The sequence below is a fragment of the Apteryx rowi genome, unplaced genomic scaffold (assembly GCF_003343035.1).
Source record: "Apteryx rowi isolate R43461 unplaced genomic scaffold, aptRow1 scaffold_231, whole genome shotgun sequence".
Classification (NCBI taxonomy): Eukaryota; Metazoa; Chordata; class Aves; order Apterygiformes; family Apterygidae; genus Apteryx; species Apteryx rowi.
In genome coordinates this window covers 1,056,295-1,072,251 of record NW_020448653.1, presented here as the reverse complement: position 1 = coordinate 1,072,251, position 15,957 = coordinate 1,056,295, and the positions used below count along the sequence as shown (strand labels likewise).

The 15,957-nt window shown below is 38.0% G+C and overlaps 1 protein-coding gene across 1 annotated transcript in view; it reads right to left on the bottom strand.

Annotated features, from left to right (window-relative positions):
- Window positions 1-15,957, bottom strand: part of MYO3A (myosin IIIA) — a 126,181-nt gene that overhangs the window by 40,872 nt on the left and 69,352 nt on the right. The window contains exons 17-19 of the mRNA XM_026065754.1: window positions 15,374-15,584; window positions 13,408-13,555; window positions 510-663 (exon numbers count right to left, since the gene is read on the bottom strand). Of these exons, the coding sequence (XP_025921539.1) occupies window positions 510-663; window positions 13,408-13,555; window positions 15,374-15,584 (513 nt within the window). The remainder of the gene's footprint in view (window positions 1-509; window positions 664-13,407; window positions 13,556-15,373; window positions 15,585-15,957) is intronic.

Genomic DNA, 15,957 nt, shown 5'->3' with positions numbered 1-15,957 from the left:
ATTGCTGCCTCATGCTTAACTTGGTGTCCACCAGCACTCCCAGGTCCTTCTCCGCAGAGCTGCTTTCCAGCAGGTCAACCCTCAGCCTGTACTGGTGCATGGGGTTATTCCTCCCTAGGTGCAGGACCCTGCACTTGCTTTTGTTGAACTTCATGAGGTTCCTCTCCGCTCAACTCTCCAGCCTGTCCAGGTCTCTCTGAATCAAGTCAATGTATTTAAAATAGTATTTGTGTACAAATGTAATGAGAAAGGAATCAAGCAGTACCTGTATCTAGGATCATAAATGATCATTTTCATAGCTTGCTCCCATGAAGCATTGGATGGTACTCGCTTTTCTTTTAACAGTTTCTTGCATCCAACCCTGCATCCATGCCTCCCTGAAACGTACTGTGAAATTGGAATATGGGCTCATTGAAAGCACAACTAGCGTATACCCTAAACTGAACTCACTAAAATGAAATCTAACAGGGAGAAATTCCGTGGCATTATAAACTAAACCGTATACTTACCTACAAGCGTCTGATCTGTTGCTTGCGGGAATCGACTTTCCTCATCCAACAGGGACAATAAACCCATTGGTTTCTGCAGGAACATATCTAAGAGGGGCCTGTTGTCCTCATATTCTATAACTCTTGCATCAACACCTTCATATAGATATTCATTCTGCAACAAGTGACAAAAGGCACATTTTGTCCATTTACACAGAATCACTTCAGAATATAATTCACAAACTGTTAATTGAACAAAATTAAAACTACATTAAAAAACTATGCCAAGGGGCTAAAAACATCACAGTTTTGCAGAAACAAATGTTAATTAGGATGTGTCACACTGCTGAACTATGCATTTTAATTTGCCTTTGGATATATAAGTTCTTCTTGTGGCATATTTGGTAAAGATGCTTCAAATGAATATGCAAGAATAAACAAAAACAAACAGAGCTGAAGAACATAAAGTATAGTGTTTGCAGATGGAGACCTCAGTGTCTATTTACTTTCCTGGTCTGCAGTGTAAAAAATATTTATTAATCATTTGGAGCTATGTTACATTCCCAATTCATTGCTCAGATCTACTTGATGTACAGTGGCCAAAATTTGCAAAAGTGACTACAAGATTACAGAGGCCTCAACTGTTTGATCCCCATCCTCAAATACTTGAAAAAGCTCTTATGTTGAGAAGAATGGTGCACGCGCTTTCTAAACATTAAGGCACTAGAAATTGTCTCAGGTTGGCCACTACAATGTTTTCACTCCTTTTAAAAAAATAGGGAAAGGTATACAGCATGATAAAAAAACAATAGAGGACCTTTTTCTTTTCTGGCGGGGGGAATTGCTGAAGACTGCAAATACCTTCATCTTCACGTGAGGCTGAGAAAAATCTAATAACAAAAACTGTGTCCACCGTGTGTCGCAATGGTTTTAGTTTGAAAATCATTAAAAATTACACTTGAGGAATATGAAAATAACTTTCTTTAATCCTTCGGGGAGGCAGAGGCAGGCACAAATTTACCAAGAGAAGAAAGATATAAGGATGCAGCCCCTCCATTATTTTTGCCTGGGTTATGTAACGMAATAGCAGTTATCCACTGCACACTGCTCACATAGACCACGGCTGCCTCTAGTCCTGTGCAGGCTGCTCCCTACAATATCAAACACGTAATTAAGCCTTTGGATTTACTTTAAAAATCATCCCTTTTCCAAAGGATAGACTCTTTTATCTTTTTTCTATTAATAAAAGTGTTGTATTAATATATGATGTAACATCACACTTGTGTTGCCCCGAATGCATTGTAAATAGAGTGTCATAAACATGATTGATGGCTAATATTAATGAGTTCAAAGACCTCTAACCCAGGAAGACCTCTCCTTAGGTGTCATTCACTTGAATCTGAATGAAAGTCAGGGGTGAGTGAAAAAAGCAACACACTGTGTGTTTGGAAAAGCAGTTAACCACATACAACAGAAAAGCACATGTTCTTAGATCTCATACCTCTTCATCTCTAAGCCAGAGAGAAACAGTAAAAAAAAAAAAAAAAAAAATCAATAACACTGACCTGGAAATAGAGGGCCAAATAAATAAATCTGCTAATCCATTTGAAACAGAACACAAAATATATACCTAAACCTTTCTACTATCCAGACTTACATAATTTCTCAAGCCACTCTTAACTCTAAGGATAGACTATGACTCAGTCTATGTGCCCATACAGAGATGGAGCAGTAAGAACTTCTCTTTCAGTCCCAAACAGGCTCCACATCTCGGCCACACAAAATGTCCACCTATGTCTCCCCTGGAGCAGTGGACAGGTGGAGTTTTGCTTTTCACTTTAATCAATGACCTGAGTAGCAGGGCAAGACAGGAGAGCAATAAACGCATCACAGATATAGGCAAGAAGTTAATTATACATCTGTAGGAGCTACTGGCAGGAAGGGAATGAGTCTATGTTATCTCCCGAAGATAACACTGGAGTAGGGGCAGCTTTACTGAGGGCTATAACTCTACTGACACACAGACGTTTCATTCATGAAACCAGCTGTTACTGCTTAAGATTATCAAGAGTACACTTAGGAGTGGGAAAAGGGATATCAGAAAACAGTGAGTGTTTCTGTGACACTGACACATGTTCAAACAAGCTCTCACAGACAACACATCTAATGATTAACTTCTTCAAACTTTAAATGCTTGTGAGAAAGACTGGTTAAGCATGCCAAAAGAAGTCTTCCTTGAGACTGAGAGGAGCTCTCCAATAGCTGCACTGCACTGCAACAGCAACATGTGCTCCCCTTCCTTACACTGCCAATGTGCAGGGCCTGAYCTTCAAGCCTTGAAGCTACGTGACCATTCAGTCTTTTGTGTCTATATCACAACCACTAAATGGCGTGTCAGTGCTGACAGTCCCTGCAGTGCTAACATCTGCCTGGCAGCATAAGGAATGGGTTACCTTCATCACTGGCCATGGGCTCCTGGAAGTGGGCTGATAACCAAGCCTTCCAGGCACCACTGTGACAGATGACTCAGAAATAGGAGATACCATATTACATTTTCTTATGCAATGCTGGTCTTCAATCATCATATTATGATATGAGAAGCAAGGAGAAAAACTTTCATGATGCACCTCATGAAACTGTAATGAAATAGATCTTATTTGAATTAATAAGCTGAATCAGCTATAGGATGCTGTAATCCCCAATGATGTTTTATGACAAGAAAGCTCCTTAAAATAACAGTGGCTCATTGAAATTCTAAAACAGAATCCACTAGACAGTGTTCCTATAGATGGGATGTCAAAAGGATGACTGAGTTATACTGACACGTGGGCTCCTATCTCATCTCAGTATGACATGGTGTCTTTTTGGTGATCAAAACTAGTATTAGCTTGTGCAAACTGGTTTCACTTACTAACAAAAAAATTATTAAATGCATTAGGAAATTATCTTCATGCTTACTAAAAAAAGTAATAGCATTTTGCTGAGAATGTGGTACGATGCCTCTCTGGTTTAAATGGAAACTCTGGAGACTTACTCAGAATGAACCTTTTTCAGCTTAAAGTAGAAGATTAAATTGTCAAGATGAATATAAAATAAACATTGCAAGTATTTAATCCAAAAAGTAGCATCCTTACGACATTAACAATAAAATTACCAGTTTCCAATGTATCTTTGATATTTGACATCACATCTTTCACTTGTTATGGCAGAATTGCAAATGCAAATGAAATGGGAAGGTTGTCTGTGTGGATCCTGCTACTTGCAGATTATGGAGTTGGCAGAGAATTAATTTACAGCACTCCCTTAGATATAAGCAAAATACTTTCTTCAGGGACAGGACTGAGTGCTGCAAAAGTTGTGCTTTGCTTTATATTAACCTAACAAAAGCTTGTCCCAACATTCATTCCACTTAACTGTAGGCACAGAAAAGAAGTGATTAAATTGAGAGCCCACATTTCTTTCCCAGACCGTGAAGACAGAGATGTGTCCACTTGTCTCTACTGACTATAAGAAATCTAATCTAGTTTAAGACTATATTCACTACTTTGGCCCTTCTGTCTGCTCTAACAGACACCGTGAGCCTCATGCTGCTATGTAGACTGTCCCTGTGAAATCTCTAGGCACACTCAACCTCTGAGTATGACAAAGCAGCATATGAAAGCTGGGGAATAACATGGTAACTGTTGCACCACTGGGTCAGGCTGAGATCCAAAAGAGTATTTTAGCTCCAACTTCTGTTTATGAAATCAAAGTTAGGAGCCAATTGGCAGTTGGAGCTTGTATACTTTGGTAAATTTGGAGTCCAAACTTAAAAAGACCTGGTCTAAGGGACAGTGGTGTGGAATGAATTGTGCTGCCTCCTCTTAGTCCTTTAAAACCTGCATGGTGTGGGGAAATCCATTATAAGATAAAAATGTTTTCTTTGATTCAAAAAATTATATGATATCATTCTCACAAGGTTTTGATATAACCCACCTAGATTCAAAATAATTACCAGATTTCAATATAAAATGGCCAAATTAAATATTGTATCTCATTCTAATCTACATACTCACCCAAAGGATGAATTTAATTCCAAATTCTTATTTCTCATTACAGAACAGGAACAGTCTTTCCAGTTGTCACTAGAAAATTAGCCTTGTGCAGAGGCAGACGACATGCCTGTGGGTAGGTTATCTCCCTAACCACAACATGTAAAATACTGTGTATCTGGATTGACCAGGGCTAAAAAGCAGCATACCCAGGAACAATATCACACCACAGGTTTAGCGATACTGTGATACCATTTACACAAACACTGACTTTTAATATCATTTAGAAGAAAAAGAAATATCTACTCTATATTATCAGCAACAAGGAATTTCAGAACRCAGCCCTGGGTATTCCCTGTAACAGCAAAACACCATCTATTGTCCTGTATCCATTCTGCAAATACAGCTCTGGGTCTTACATAATTTTGGACTAAAGAAGTGTATGCATGAAGGGGAAAGTAATTATATTCCTCATGAAACCTTATTACAATAACCAGAAGGCTCCCTTGTGAACCTATTTTTCTGTCTGTTCACCACATCTTTGGCATATATCATATATATCACTAACTTTGAAAGATGATTAAAACCCAGCACAACCACATTAGGAGTACAATAGAGACAGTGAATGCTATGAATAACATTCATATAAAGGATTTTTGAATACTGAACAGTTCTTGTGAACTTCATCCCTGGTAGACAATCTTCAGCATTGCTTGGTAGGAAGCTAAAGGAAAAACAGAAAGCACTTCTCACTCTGGCTGTCTTATAATCAAAGGCTTATGGTCACCTACAGGAAAATACAAATTCTTCCTTAGGGAAACCAGGTGCTGTTTTTCTTTATATATTACAGTTCTCTCATTTACTGCATCACTGCCACAAAGACTAATACACAGATGATAACATGAGCAACAATGGCACTTTTTCTTAGATCAGTGGATCTAAAAGTACATTATAAAGTTTGTTCAGAATTAGTATCTCCATGTTACAGATCAGGCTGAGAGGCTCAGAGGTAGGAGCTGTCCTCAGTTTCTGCCCAGCATTTTTGCATAGTGCCTTGCAAGGCACTGCAAAACGTACAAGACATCAGAACATGAAACATTTGGTTTCAACTAAGAATATATTTTTTTATTTAGGAACAAAAAATCCAGTATGTTTTGATTCTTCATCGCACCAAGAGCAATGGAAGCGCATCAAAGGGCTCCAGGGTCTTTTACGTGAGATGATTGTGCTTGTCTGTCTGCATATTGAGAACACAACCAATGGCTTGCTGATGGTGGTAAGAGAAAATGAGCTTTTGTTCTCTTTTGTTTTTAAAGGTACTAAAAAAGTCTGCAAGTGCCATAGATTTATATATTAGGTACAACATGGCAGATACCAGTTCCTCCCTGACTCCCCTTCCACCCGGGATAGCAGGTTACATTCTATTTCACTTGTACAAGAGAGGAGAGAGCAGAGAAGAAACTACAGCTGTGCCAGAATGAAAGCAGTGACAGCAGCAGCACATCCAGGCCTTTTGTCTAATCCATGAATTGCTGGCATCACCTAACACTTTAGATTAGTGCTTTTCGTCCTGCCTTGCCATTGAAAAATACAAAAAGAGGGAATGGTACAATACACCATATTTTTGGTAAGTTTATCATTTACTGAGCCACCTGTATCCCTCTGGCAAACATACGCTATTTACTAAGACATATGACATTCTTCATTAATTCTGTTAAGGCAACTATGCCCAGGCTGCTCATTCCTGAAGGATGCTGGGGGAGTGCTCTTTGCAATTCGCCCATTTAAAAGAGCAGCTCTAAATGGTAATGTAGCTCTTAATAGAGGCTGCTTAGGGAATGCCCTCAACAACAAAGCTTTGAATCTCTGACCACATCCTAACCTACTATTCCCATCACTTCTGAGGCTATATTTTTAGCAAGCCACACGCCCCGGAAAAGCAAAGCTGTGAACATTTTTCACTTTTTCCTCCCCTCCTATGCTTTCTGCCACTGAAGTGAGCTGCAAGTGTAATTGCATTGTCCATGAGTGAATCTGGCTCACTTTTAGCAGAGAATAACTACAAATAAGCAGAAAAAAGTTCCTTATAATAACAATTATTCCAATTTGCACATTCTTCCTTCAAAAACTCTGGGAAATGGACAGTGTCCCTAAGGATTAAGAAATGGGCTGTCTCAGACTAGCAGAAAACCTGCAAGACCTTCTCTTGCCTTACTATCAGCTCTAACACATCCAGGAAGAGAACATTAAGCTTAAGTGTATGTATTGATGTTGACCTTCAAAGTAGCTTGAGATAAGAATTGGGTTTTTATATAACCAGTCTTGGAACAAACCAACGGAAGGAAGGTGTTGATAAATCCATTACTTTATGCAGTGCCATTGGCAAAGCCATTTGCAAAAATGTGAGACATAAAATGCTCACAATATAAATGGAAAAGGAGCATTTGTTTCAAATCAGAATATATTTATATGCACTCATTTTTTCAAATGTATTTCTGTAGTCTTGAAAAGTAGCTGGGTGACAACTTTAAGCCAATGGATGTATCATTTCAACTTTCTTCTGTCTCAGTTTCCATATCCATAAACACAGATAATGATACTTACTGTCTTAATGAGAGACTTTTTGATATTCACTGAACTATAGAAAAACTAGGTATTACCATTATTATGCCTACAGTAGATACAGATACTGAAAAGACATCACAGACAATGCTAAAAACATGTCATCTGCAACATAAAATACAATTTAGTCTTATGAATTCACTTAACATTTGTCTTCCTGGCTCAAGTTGCCAAAAAATGATTTGCTTCCCTTAGTTATATAATCACTACTTACTAGATTGGCACAGGTTAATTGAGAACTAGACTATGATCAACTGACTTGAGCCTTGACTTACCACAGGTATGTCAAATTTTATCTACTTTCATGTGCCATGGAATTGAACTATAGGAAACAGAGAAATGAAGAAATAATGCACGTATAAGTTTTACTTTTTCTCTTTTGGAAACAGTGAAAAAAATTAAAACAAATTCCCGAATCTCAAGAACCCTTTGTCCCAGATTTCCTTGGGCAGATCTGCAGGATGCAATGCAGCGTCATGTTTAAGATTCCTGAGATAGCACTGAGCAATCTGACGTCTATCTGGCACTGCACAGGGCTATGAAGAGATATTAGCCTGGGTCCCCAGAAGCAGGATAACTCCATCTGTATGACAGTCAGCTTGAACTAATGAAAAGTCAATGCAAAGGCTACTGAGCGGCTGCTGGCATCAGACTTCTCCTAATCTAACTCTTATTTTTCAGTACTAAAGACACAAACTCTTACATGTGTGTAAAGTCAGGCAGACACATTAGTGATGGCTGGGGGTGTCTTATTGGTTGACTTTTAAATAATTGATATGAACAATGAGCTGCTGAACTTTTCATTTCAGTCATTAAGAATTTTGAAAATATTTTCTTTTTTTCCATGTACGGAAACTTTAGAATGATATTTTATATTTTTCTGCAAATAATAGCTTTCTTTTATTTGTCTGCAGGGAGGGCCTGTATTGACAATTAAAGTACACTATTAGTGCTGACACAGAAGAACCCTTAAAATGAACACACAAGATGCTGAAACCATCTACTTTCTCAAAAATTTTTCGTGTGACTTAAATCTGGAAAAAAATATTCTAGACAAGGGAAAAGTGATGTCTTATAATGACTATGAATCATGCTTCAGATCATCCTGTGCCTTTCGGTTGTAATGAAGAACAATACATTTGTCATTTCCTAGTACTAAAACAGCTGGAATTTACACCTACACTTGCWCGAGCCTAATCTATATTGCTCATTTTACACTGCTGTAGTACTATCTTCAAAGAGTGCTACAAGACGATATAATGAAGTTTGATATAATCTGGTGTAGTGGTGTCATGTAAACTAAAAGTAGATATCTTGGTTGGTATTACAGACAGGATGTAGACCCTTATAATAGGAATATTAAGATTGGTATGAATGAAATATGAATGGGAATGTGTGTACAAACACCAGAAGAAAGAGCAGAACAAGTYTTAGAATAACGGCCTGTGATTTGAATGAAGAACATTGTTCACAGCAATAAAATTGAGGAATGTGTTGTTTACATCAAGCCCAGAGGGCTTGGACTCAGATAAAACCACAGCACAGATGACTAGTGAGTAGAAGGCCCTGTACTCCAAGAGGATAACTGCAAGGTTACAGCACATCACATACGCCTCTCCTTTCCCTCCTAGCCCACCAAAGAAACAGACTGTAGTCATAAGGATCATATATTCCAAACAAGGAATAACAGACAATGATGCGTAACTTTGCCTAAAGATTATGGAGGCTGAAGTAAGGAAGGTATTGAAGAAAATAACTGCCACATAACAACTGCTGATTCTTAAGAGTATAAAAGATCTGTTCAAAAACTAGTTCAGCCAGAGGACCCCCAGAGACATGATGAAGACTCACTAGTTGGTGTCTCTTATTCTCTGTGTTGCTCAGAAATGATCCTGGCCAGACCACTTGAACATACACATCTTGGTGCTTGTGTGAGTGAACTATACCGATGAGAGAATGAGTGTGAGTCAGTAAAATCAACATACTTAGAGAATTCATAAATAAAAGATCACTCTCCCCTTCCATAAGGTCTGTCTATTGTCACACTAATTTACTACAAGGAAAAATGGGTAAACTCTATAAGTTCAGTTTTTCCTCATCTCTCCACTGCAAAACAACCCTCTAACCCCTTTGCAGTAGGCCATACGCAAGAGGATCTGTATCTACTACATGGTAAAACCACAAACCTCTACTTTAATATATGTCTGTCCAAAATTTTCTTTAAAAGGCTTTCTACAAACAAGTGAAGGCAGATTACACTGGACAGGACTCAAGTCTAAGGAATAGAAGGAGTATAGAGACACTATTTGAACATAAAGGGATGGAGTTAGGAAAGCCAAAGCCTATCTGGAGTTGAATCTGGCAAGGGATGTGAAGGGTAACAAGAGAGGCTTCTACAGGTATCTCAGCAGCAAAAAGACTAGGGAAAATGTAGGCTCTCTGCTGAATGGTGTAGAGGACCTTGTGACAAAGGACATGGGAGAGACTGAGGTACTCGATGACTTCTTTGCTGTGGTCTTTACTGGTAAGAGTTGTCTTCAGGAATCCCAGGTCCCTAAGACTAGAGGGAAAGAAAGCCTGGAACAATGAATATTTACCCTCCATGGAAGAGGATCACATTAGGGAATGTATAAACAGATTGGACAGACACAAGTCCATGGGACCTGATGGGATGCACACATGAGTAGTGAGGGAGGGAGCTGGCCGATCTCATTGCAAGGTCACTCTCGACAATCTTTGGAAGGCTGTGGTGATCAGGAGAGGTTCCTGGGGACTGGAAGAAAGCAAATATCACTCCTATCTTTAAGAAGGGCAAGAGGGAGGATCCAGGGAATTACAGGCTGATCAAAGATGCTTGATTGCTGCAATGATGGAGCAATCTATCCTGTAAATCATTTCCAAACTGATGAAGTACAAGAAGGTGTTTGGGAGTAGTCAGCATGCATTTATGAAGACTAAGTCTTGCCTGAGCAACCTGACAGCCTTCTTATTGAGAAGATGAGAGGACAGCAGTGGATGTTGTCAAGGATTTTGACACTGTCTCCCATAACATTCTCATAGATAAACTGAAGAAGTACGGGGCTAGATAAATGGACAGTGGGATGGACTGAAAGCTGATTGAACTGCCAGGCTTAAAGGGTTGTGATGGTGCCACAAAGCCCAGCTGGAGACCAGAACCTCATAGTTGATGCCCCACCACCAACACCACCTGCCTGGGGGCCAATACTACTTAACATCTTTGTTAATGACCTGGATGATGGGATAGGGTGCACCTCCGCAAGTTTGCAGATGATACAAAACTGAGAGGAGTGCTTGATACAACAGCTGGTTGTGTTGCCATTCAGAGGGACCTCAACAGGCTGCAGAAATGGGCCGAGAGGAATCCCATGAAGTTCAACAAAGGGAAATGCCAAGTTCTGCACATGGYGAGGAATAACCCCATGCACCAGTACAGGCTGGAAAGCAGCTTTGCAGAAAAGGCCCTGGGGGTGCTGGTGGACAACAAATTGAATATGAGCCAGCAATGTGTCCTTGTTGCAAAGAAGGCCAACAACCTCCTGGGCTACATTAGGGGGACTGTTGCCAGCAGGTCGAGGAGGGTGATCCTTCCACTCTACTCATCACTGCTAATACCGTATCAGGAGTGCTGTGTCAGTTCTGGGCTCCACAGGAAAGGAAAGAAATGAATTTACTGGAGCAAGTTCAGTGAAGGGCCACAAAGATGATTAAGGGATTGGATCATCTCTCAAATGAGGAGAGACTGAGAGAGCTGGGACTGTTTAGCTTGGAGAAGAGAGGGCTCTGGGGGATCTTATCAATCTGTATAAACACCTGATGGGAGGGAGTAAAGAAGACAAAGCCAGACTATTCTCAGTGGTGCAAAGTGGAGAGACAAGAGGCAATGGGCACAAATTGAAATACAGGAAATTCTATTTAAACATCCCCCCTTTTTACCATAAAGATGGTCAAACACTGGAACAGGCTGGTCAAAGCAGTTGTGGAGTCTTCATCCTTGGCCTCTTCTTTTCCCCATTGGGGGCTATACTTAATGTAGACCAATAGTTCAGAACATGACTGGACAAGGTCCTGAATAACCTGCTCTAGTTGACCCTGCTTTGAGCAGGGTGGGGTTTGGACTAGATGATTTCCGGAAGTGCCTTCCAACCACAACTATTCTGTGATTCTGTGAATAGTAAAGTCAGAAAAGACAAATAGTAAAGAAGATTCAGATTCAGACTGGGAATTTTGTACAACCCATAGGACTGGGCAAACCCTTGGACACAGACAGGTGTCAACAGAAGGCCACTGTGAACAGAATGGTACATCAGTAATAGACACAGTAATGTTTCTGTTGAATGAGGGAAAAGTGTCCAGTGTGAAGATTCAGTCTGGTTACAAACATTCTCTTCTCTTATACTTTATGGACTACACTAGTAGTTGCTAATTAAAGCAGACAGAGTAGCATCTTATAAACTTCATGCAGAAGTTAGATTTACACTGCTTTCTAATGTGTTTTTCTCACTCATTCCTCTATTCAACCAAGGACTTAAAAACACGGGAGATCTCCATATTAATATATTAAGAAGCAGAATAAAAAGTCTTATAAAAGGAGACAGCTCTCTGCAGCTGTCGTCTCTACTCCTTTTAAGGACCACATCTCGGTCCACCAACGCATCCAACTAGTACCTGCTAATTTGCCAAATTAATGAACAAATATTTGAGGAAGGGTGGGGCATCTACATTTCTTGCCATGAGAAACAATCTGTTCAGTGTCAATTTTTTTTTGAGAGAAATAATGACCGTCTCACTCAGTAGAACAGGACTGAATTCCTTGATATATGTGGTCATTACTTATAACACAACTTTATGTTATAGATATTGCCGTACACTTCTATTTTTTCCTTTGCTTTCATAGAAATCATATGTTATGAAAGAAAATTACATTTTTTTCCAACATCTGGCACAATACAAGTCTCATTGACTGTTGCATCTTTGATTGCCTGGATTCTGACTGGAAAAAAGAACAATTTTTCAGTCTGTACTATTTCCTTCTTCATTATTTGGCCATCACACCCTACCAGCTGCTAGAAACAGCAGTAGCCAAGTCCTCTTTTTGTGTGAATTTATGTACTTTGGAAAGAAGACACCTAAGTAATTACAGTAGTTGAAGTTAATTTCTTACTCTTAGATGGTATTAAGGACAAAGAAGGATTTGTGACTGAGAAATCTCTAACATGAATCTATAAGAAACAACTACAAGATCTAGGACTGCAAGACAGCATTTCCTGAAATAACTGGGAACAAGAAAAAATGATGACCATTTAATAATATTTTCCATTTTACACCTCCAAACTAACACGTGCATGTACACGCTTACATATATAGACACAGTCCAAACTTGTATCTGTTTCATCCTTAAAACAAGCAGTGATTAAAACTGACAAAATACTCTTTTCCTACTAAAAATTAAAATTAATATTTAGGAAGATTTTGGTCTATGGTTCTCAAAAAATAATAATTTCAACAAAACAGAAAATTTGAATGTTGAGTGTCCTGGTCATGCAGCATTCTGGAATATTTCTATTTTCAGTGAATTTAATTTTTTTTTCCACAGATGTTATTTTTTTCAAATAACATTATTGGATAATGATTTATAGATGATTAATGTAATTTTCATGGAATTCTTTACAAAGTTGAGATGATCACTCTTTGAGGTTTTTCACTGTCCCCTTGAATTTCATTAACTTTTATAATTACAATTCTATTCCTTTTCTCTGTTTCACATCGAATTATTTAGATTAAATCCATCATTATTTAGCTTAGATGGTCTAGTTCCTGAATAAGAACAAAATAATTGCAAGATTTCCAGTTTTTAACAGTGAAATCTCAGTTTTCATTATGCTTATTAGTAAGCTATTATGAATGCTACACTTTACAAATTATGTTACCGCTCATTTACATTTTTTTACTGTAGAACCATACATTACATCGCTTGCTATTCTTCAGGAAAATAAAATTGCATTTGCATCAGACTGATTATCACTGTATTCTGTTGCTTAGATACCATAAATTTCAAATTTAATACATTTTAGGTGGGCATTCTACTTGCAAATAGCAACCCAGCAGTGCTTTGCCTATACACTCAGAAAACATTTGTTGTAATTTGCAATTTACAACTTGTTATGGAAAAAGAACTGTGTAGTTTCTTGAGACAAGGTTTTTTATGTTCAGCAATACTAACCTTTAATAAAATATTCAAAACATACCTGTTCCCAAGCAAAGACATGTTGATTGAAGTAGAACTGAATCTGTTCATTGGCAATATTGATACAGAGTTGTTCAAAAGAATTTTTTTTGAAATTCTCAAAGCCAAAGATATCAAGAATTCCAATGTTCAAACCACCATCATTACCACTGCAAAGATTAAATAAACTTTTTATTGTTGTACCTCAATTATTTTACACCGACTAGCTCCATTATTATTTCACAATAGCAGATAATAGGCCAAGTCTGTAAGACAATCAAATAGGATGAATTTTGCTAAACCAGATTTCTCTTAAAGTAACAATCAATTTTTATTTGAAGTACAGTAAGTGCACATAAATTCAAAGATGACTGTATTTGCAAACCAGATACACTGAATCATATAAGGACAAAGTCAACTGATAATCATAGAAGATTTGCAATTTTCTTTTTAAACTAGTATTTATTAGCCATTAGTCTGATGTAAAAAGCTGACTACAGTGCAGAAACAGCATGCAGTTCTTTTTGTTTCTCTTGTAATAAAACAGGCTTTACTCAATTGCACCTTCAAATTAAAGATCGCTGAAATTAAACATTATTCCTTTGTATTATTTATCTGCAACAATTAAAATTGCTTATTTGAATATGACAGTCTGAAGAATGAATGTATAGAACTTTTATGCATCTAACTAGTCTGAGTATTAAGTACTGGTGTGTGGTATGAATTTACACTACCATTCAATTCCAGAAAAGTACTACCAGTAAAAAACTAAGCCTGAAATTTTAGCCCAAGGAATTCTGAGAGCTACATGATCATTTCTGCAACTTGACAAAAAACATTAATACTTTTATTTATTGGCTGAAACAAAAAATAACACAAAGATATATTTTTCTAACAAACTGAGGTTGGCATTAGTATTTTTTACTAGCTAAATTAAAAAAATCCACACTTTCCACCCACAAACCCCATTTGAGCTTTCTCTCAACATTGTTTTTGTCCATAAAAAGTATAGGATATTAGGTATGTAGAACCTGCTTCAAGATACCTGTGAATGGCAATTGAGCCTCTTTGAGAATCCACTTTGAAAAACAGAAGTGTTTCATTTTGGAGAGACCAAAAGTACTTACTGATCTTGATCTGAATTTTGTAATCATTTTATCTGTCTGGAAATTACCTTTTGAGGTGAATAAACTGCTGAAATTTGTCTGCCCGGTTCCTCTCCAGAGCTAATTACAATAAACCAGCAAATATAAATTGTTTTATTACCACAAAAACAAAGCAGACTTCTGGGTTTTTGTACAGTGAACATTTCAGGTTGAACTTTCCACTTCCTCACCAGCACTGTGAGTATTCAACTTGAAAAGAGCTCTACTGGCAGCCAGAGAGGGCCCTGACCTGCTGGATTTACAATGCAAGCTGCATCAGTTCTTCTTTGATTAATTTGCCCAACATAGTATATCCTCATTCCTAGCATCTTTCTGTGTTTAAGGGCAGGGTGGGCATTAACCTCAGCAAGTATGTTTGGAACCCACTCTCACATAAATATTTTGTAACAGCAGCAGCACAAGCAACAACACGGATGCAAATGAGAGCAGAATTCAACCTGTATAATCAACAGATGAATGTCAAGAGTTGACCCTGAGTACTATGAGTAAATAGGAAGAGAAAAAGGAAAAAGTGTTAATATGTAATTTCAATAGTTACGCATAATTTACAAAGGGCTAACTAAGTTAACAACACATAGGAAAATAGCAAATGCCTATACTATCAATATCTACTGTACTTTCACTAAATACTATGAACAGGATAAAAACTTATTTTTTACATGGTGTTGTCAAGAATAAAAAAGTATCAGAGAAAAAACAGAACAAAATAAAAAAGTATCAGAGAAAAAATAGAAGAGTCTAGTTAATTAAAATTAATGCTCTAGTGTAAAACACATTATTCCCACAGAAAATATCTTTTAATTCTGGAAATGTTTCCTTTACCTTAAATGTTTGTCAGGCTTGAGTAAAGCATTGATGCGATTGACTATCCAACTAAAGAGACGCCCATACAGTGCTTTGGCCATGGCATCTCGGACATCAGTTGCTTTTTCCACAGTGTTGGGACGAATAATCGTTTCTCCTCGAGTCACTACACAATGAGAAGTGAGGGCCTCTTGCAGTTCATCTGCCTGAATACACAGCAAGGAAGCACCTAACAAGCAAAGTCATAAACACAGCTCAGAGACAGATTTCTGAAGGAAAAATATGCATTGCTTTGGTCAAGGTTGCAAGTACAACGTGTTACAAGTAAGGGCCAAATCAAAGTTTTCAGCTGTAACTAATGAGGCTGTTTACACCAAATGGCTGTATCTAATTTAGACACCAGTCTTCTCTGCTTCCACTGTAGTCAATAAGTAAGTAATTCAAAGCAAAGGCCTTGTTTAGGTGTTCTGGATTGCTCTATGATAATTCCTCCTAATTGTCTTTGGAGAAACACTAGCRAATCCAGGTGACTAGGTCAGGAGCATGAAAGTTGTGAGGTATGAGTATTCCTCTCAGTTATAATCTGCCCCTGCAATCCCCTT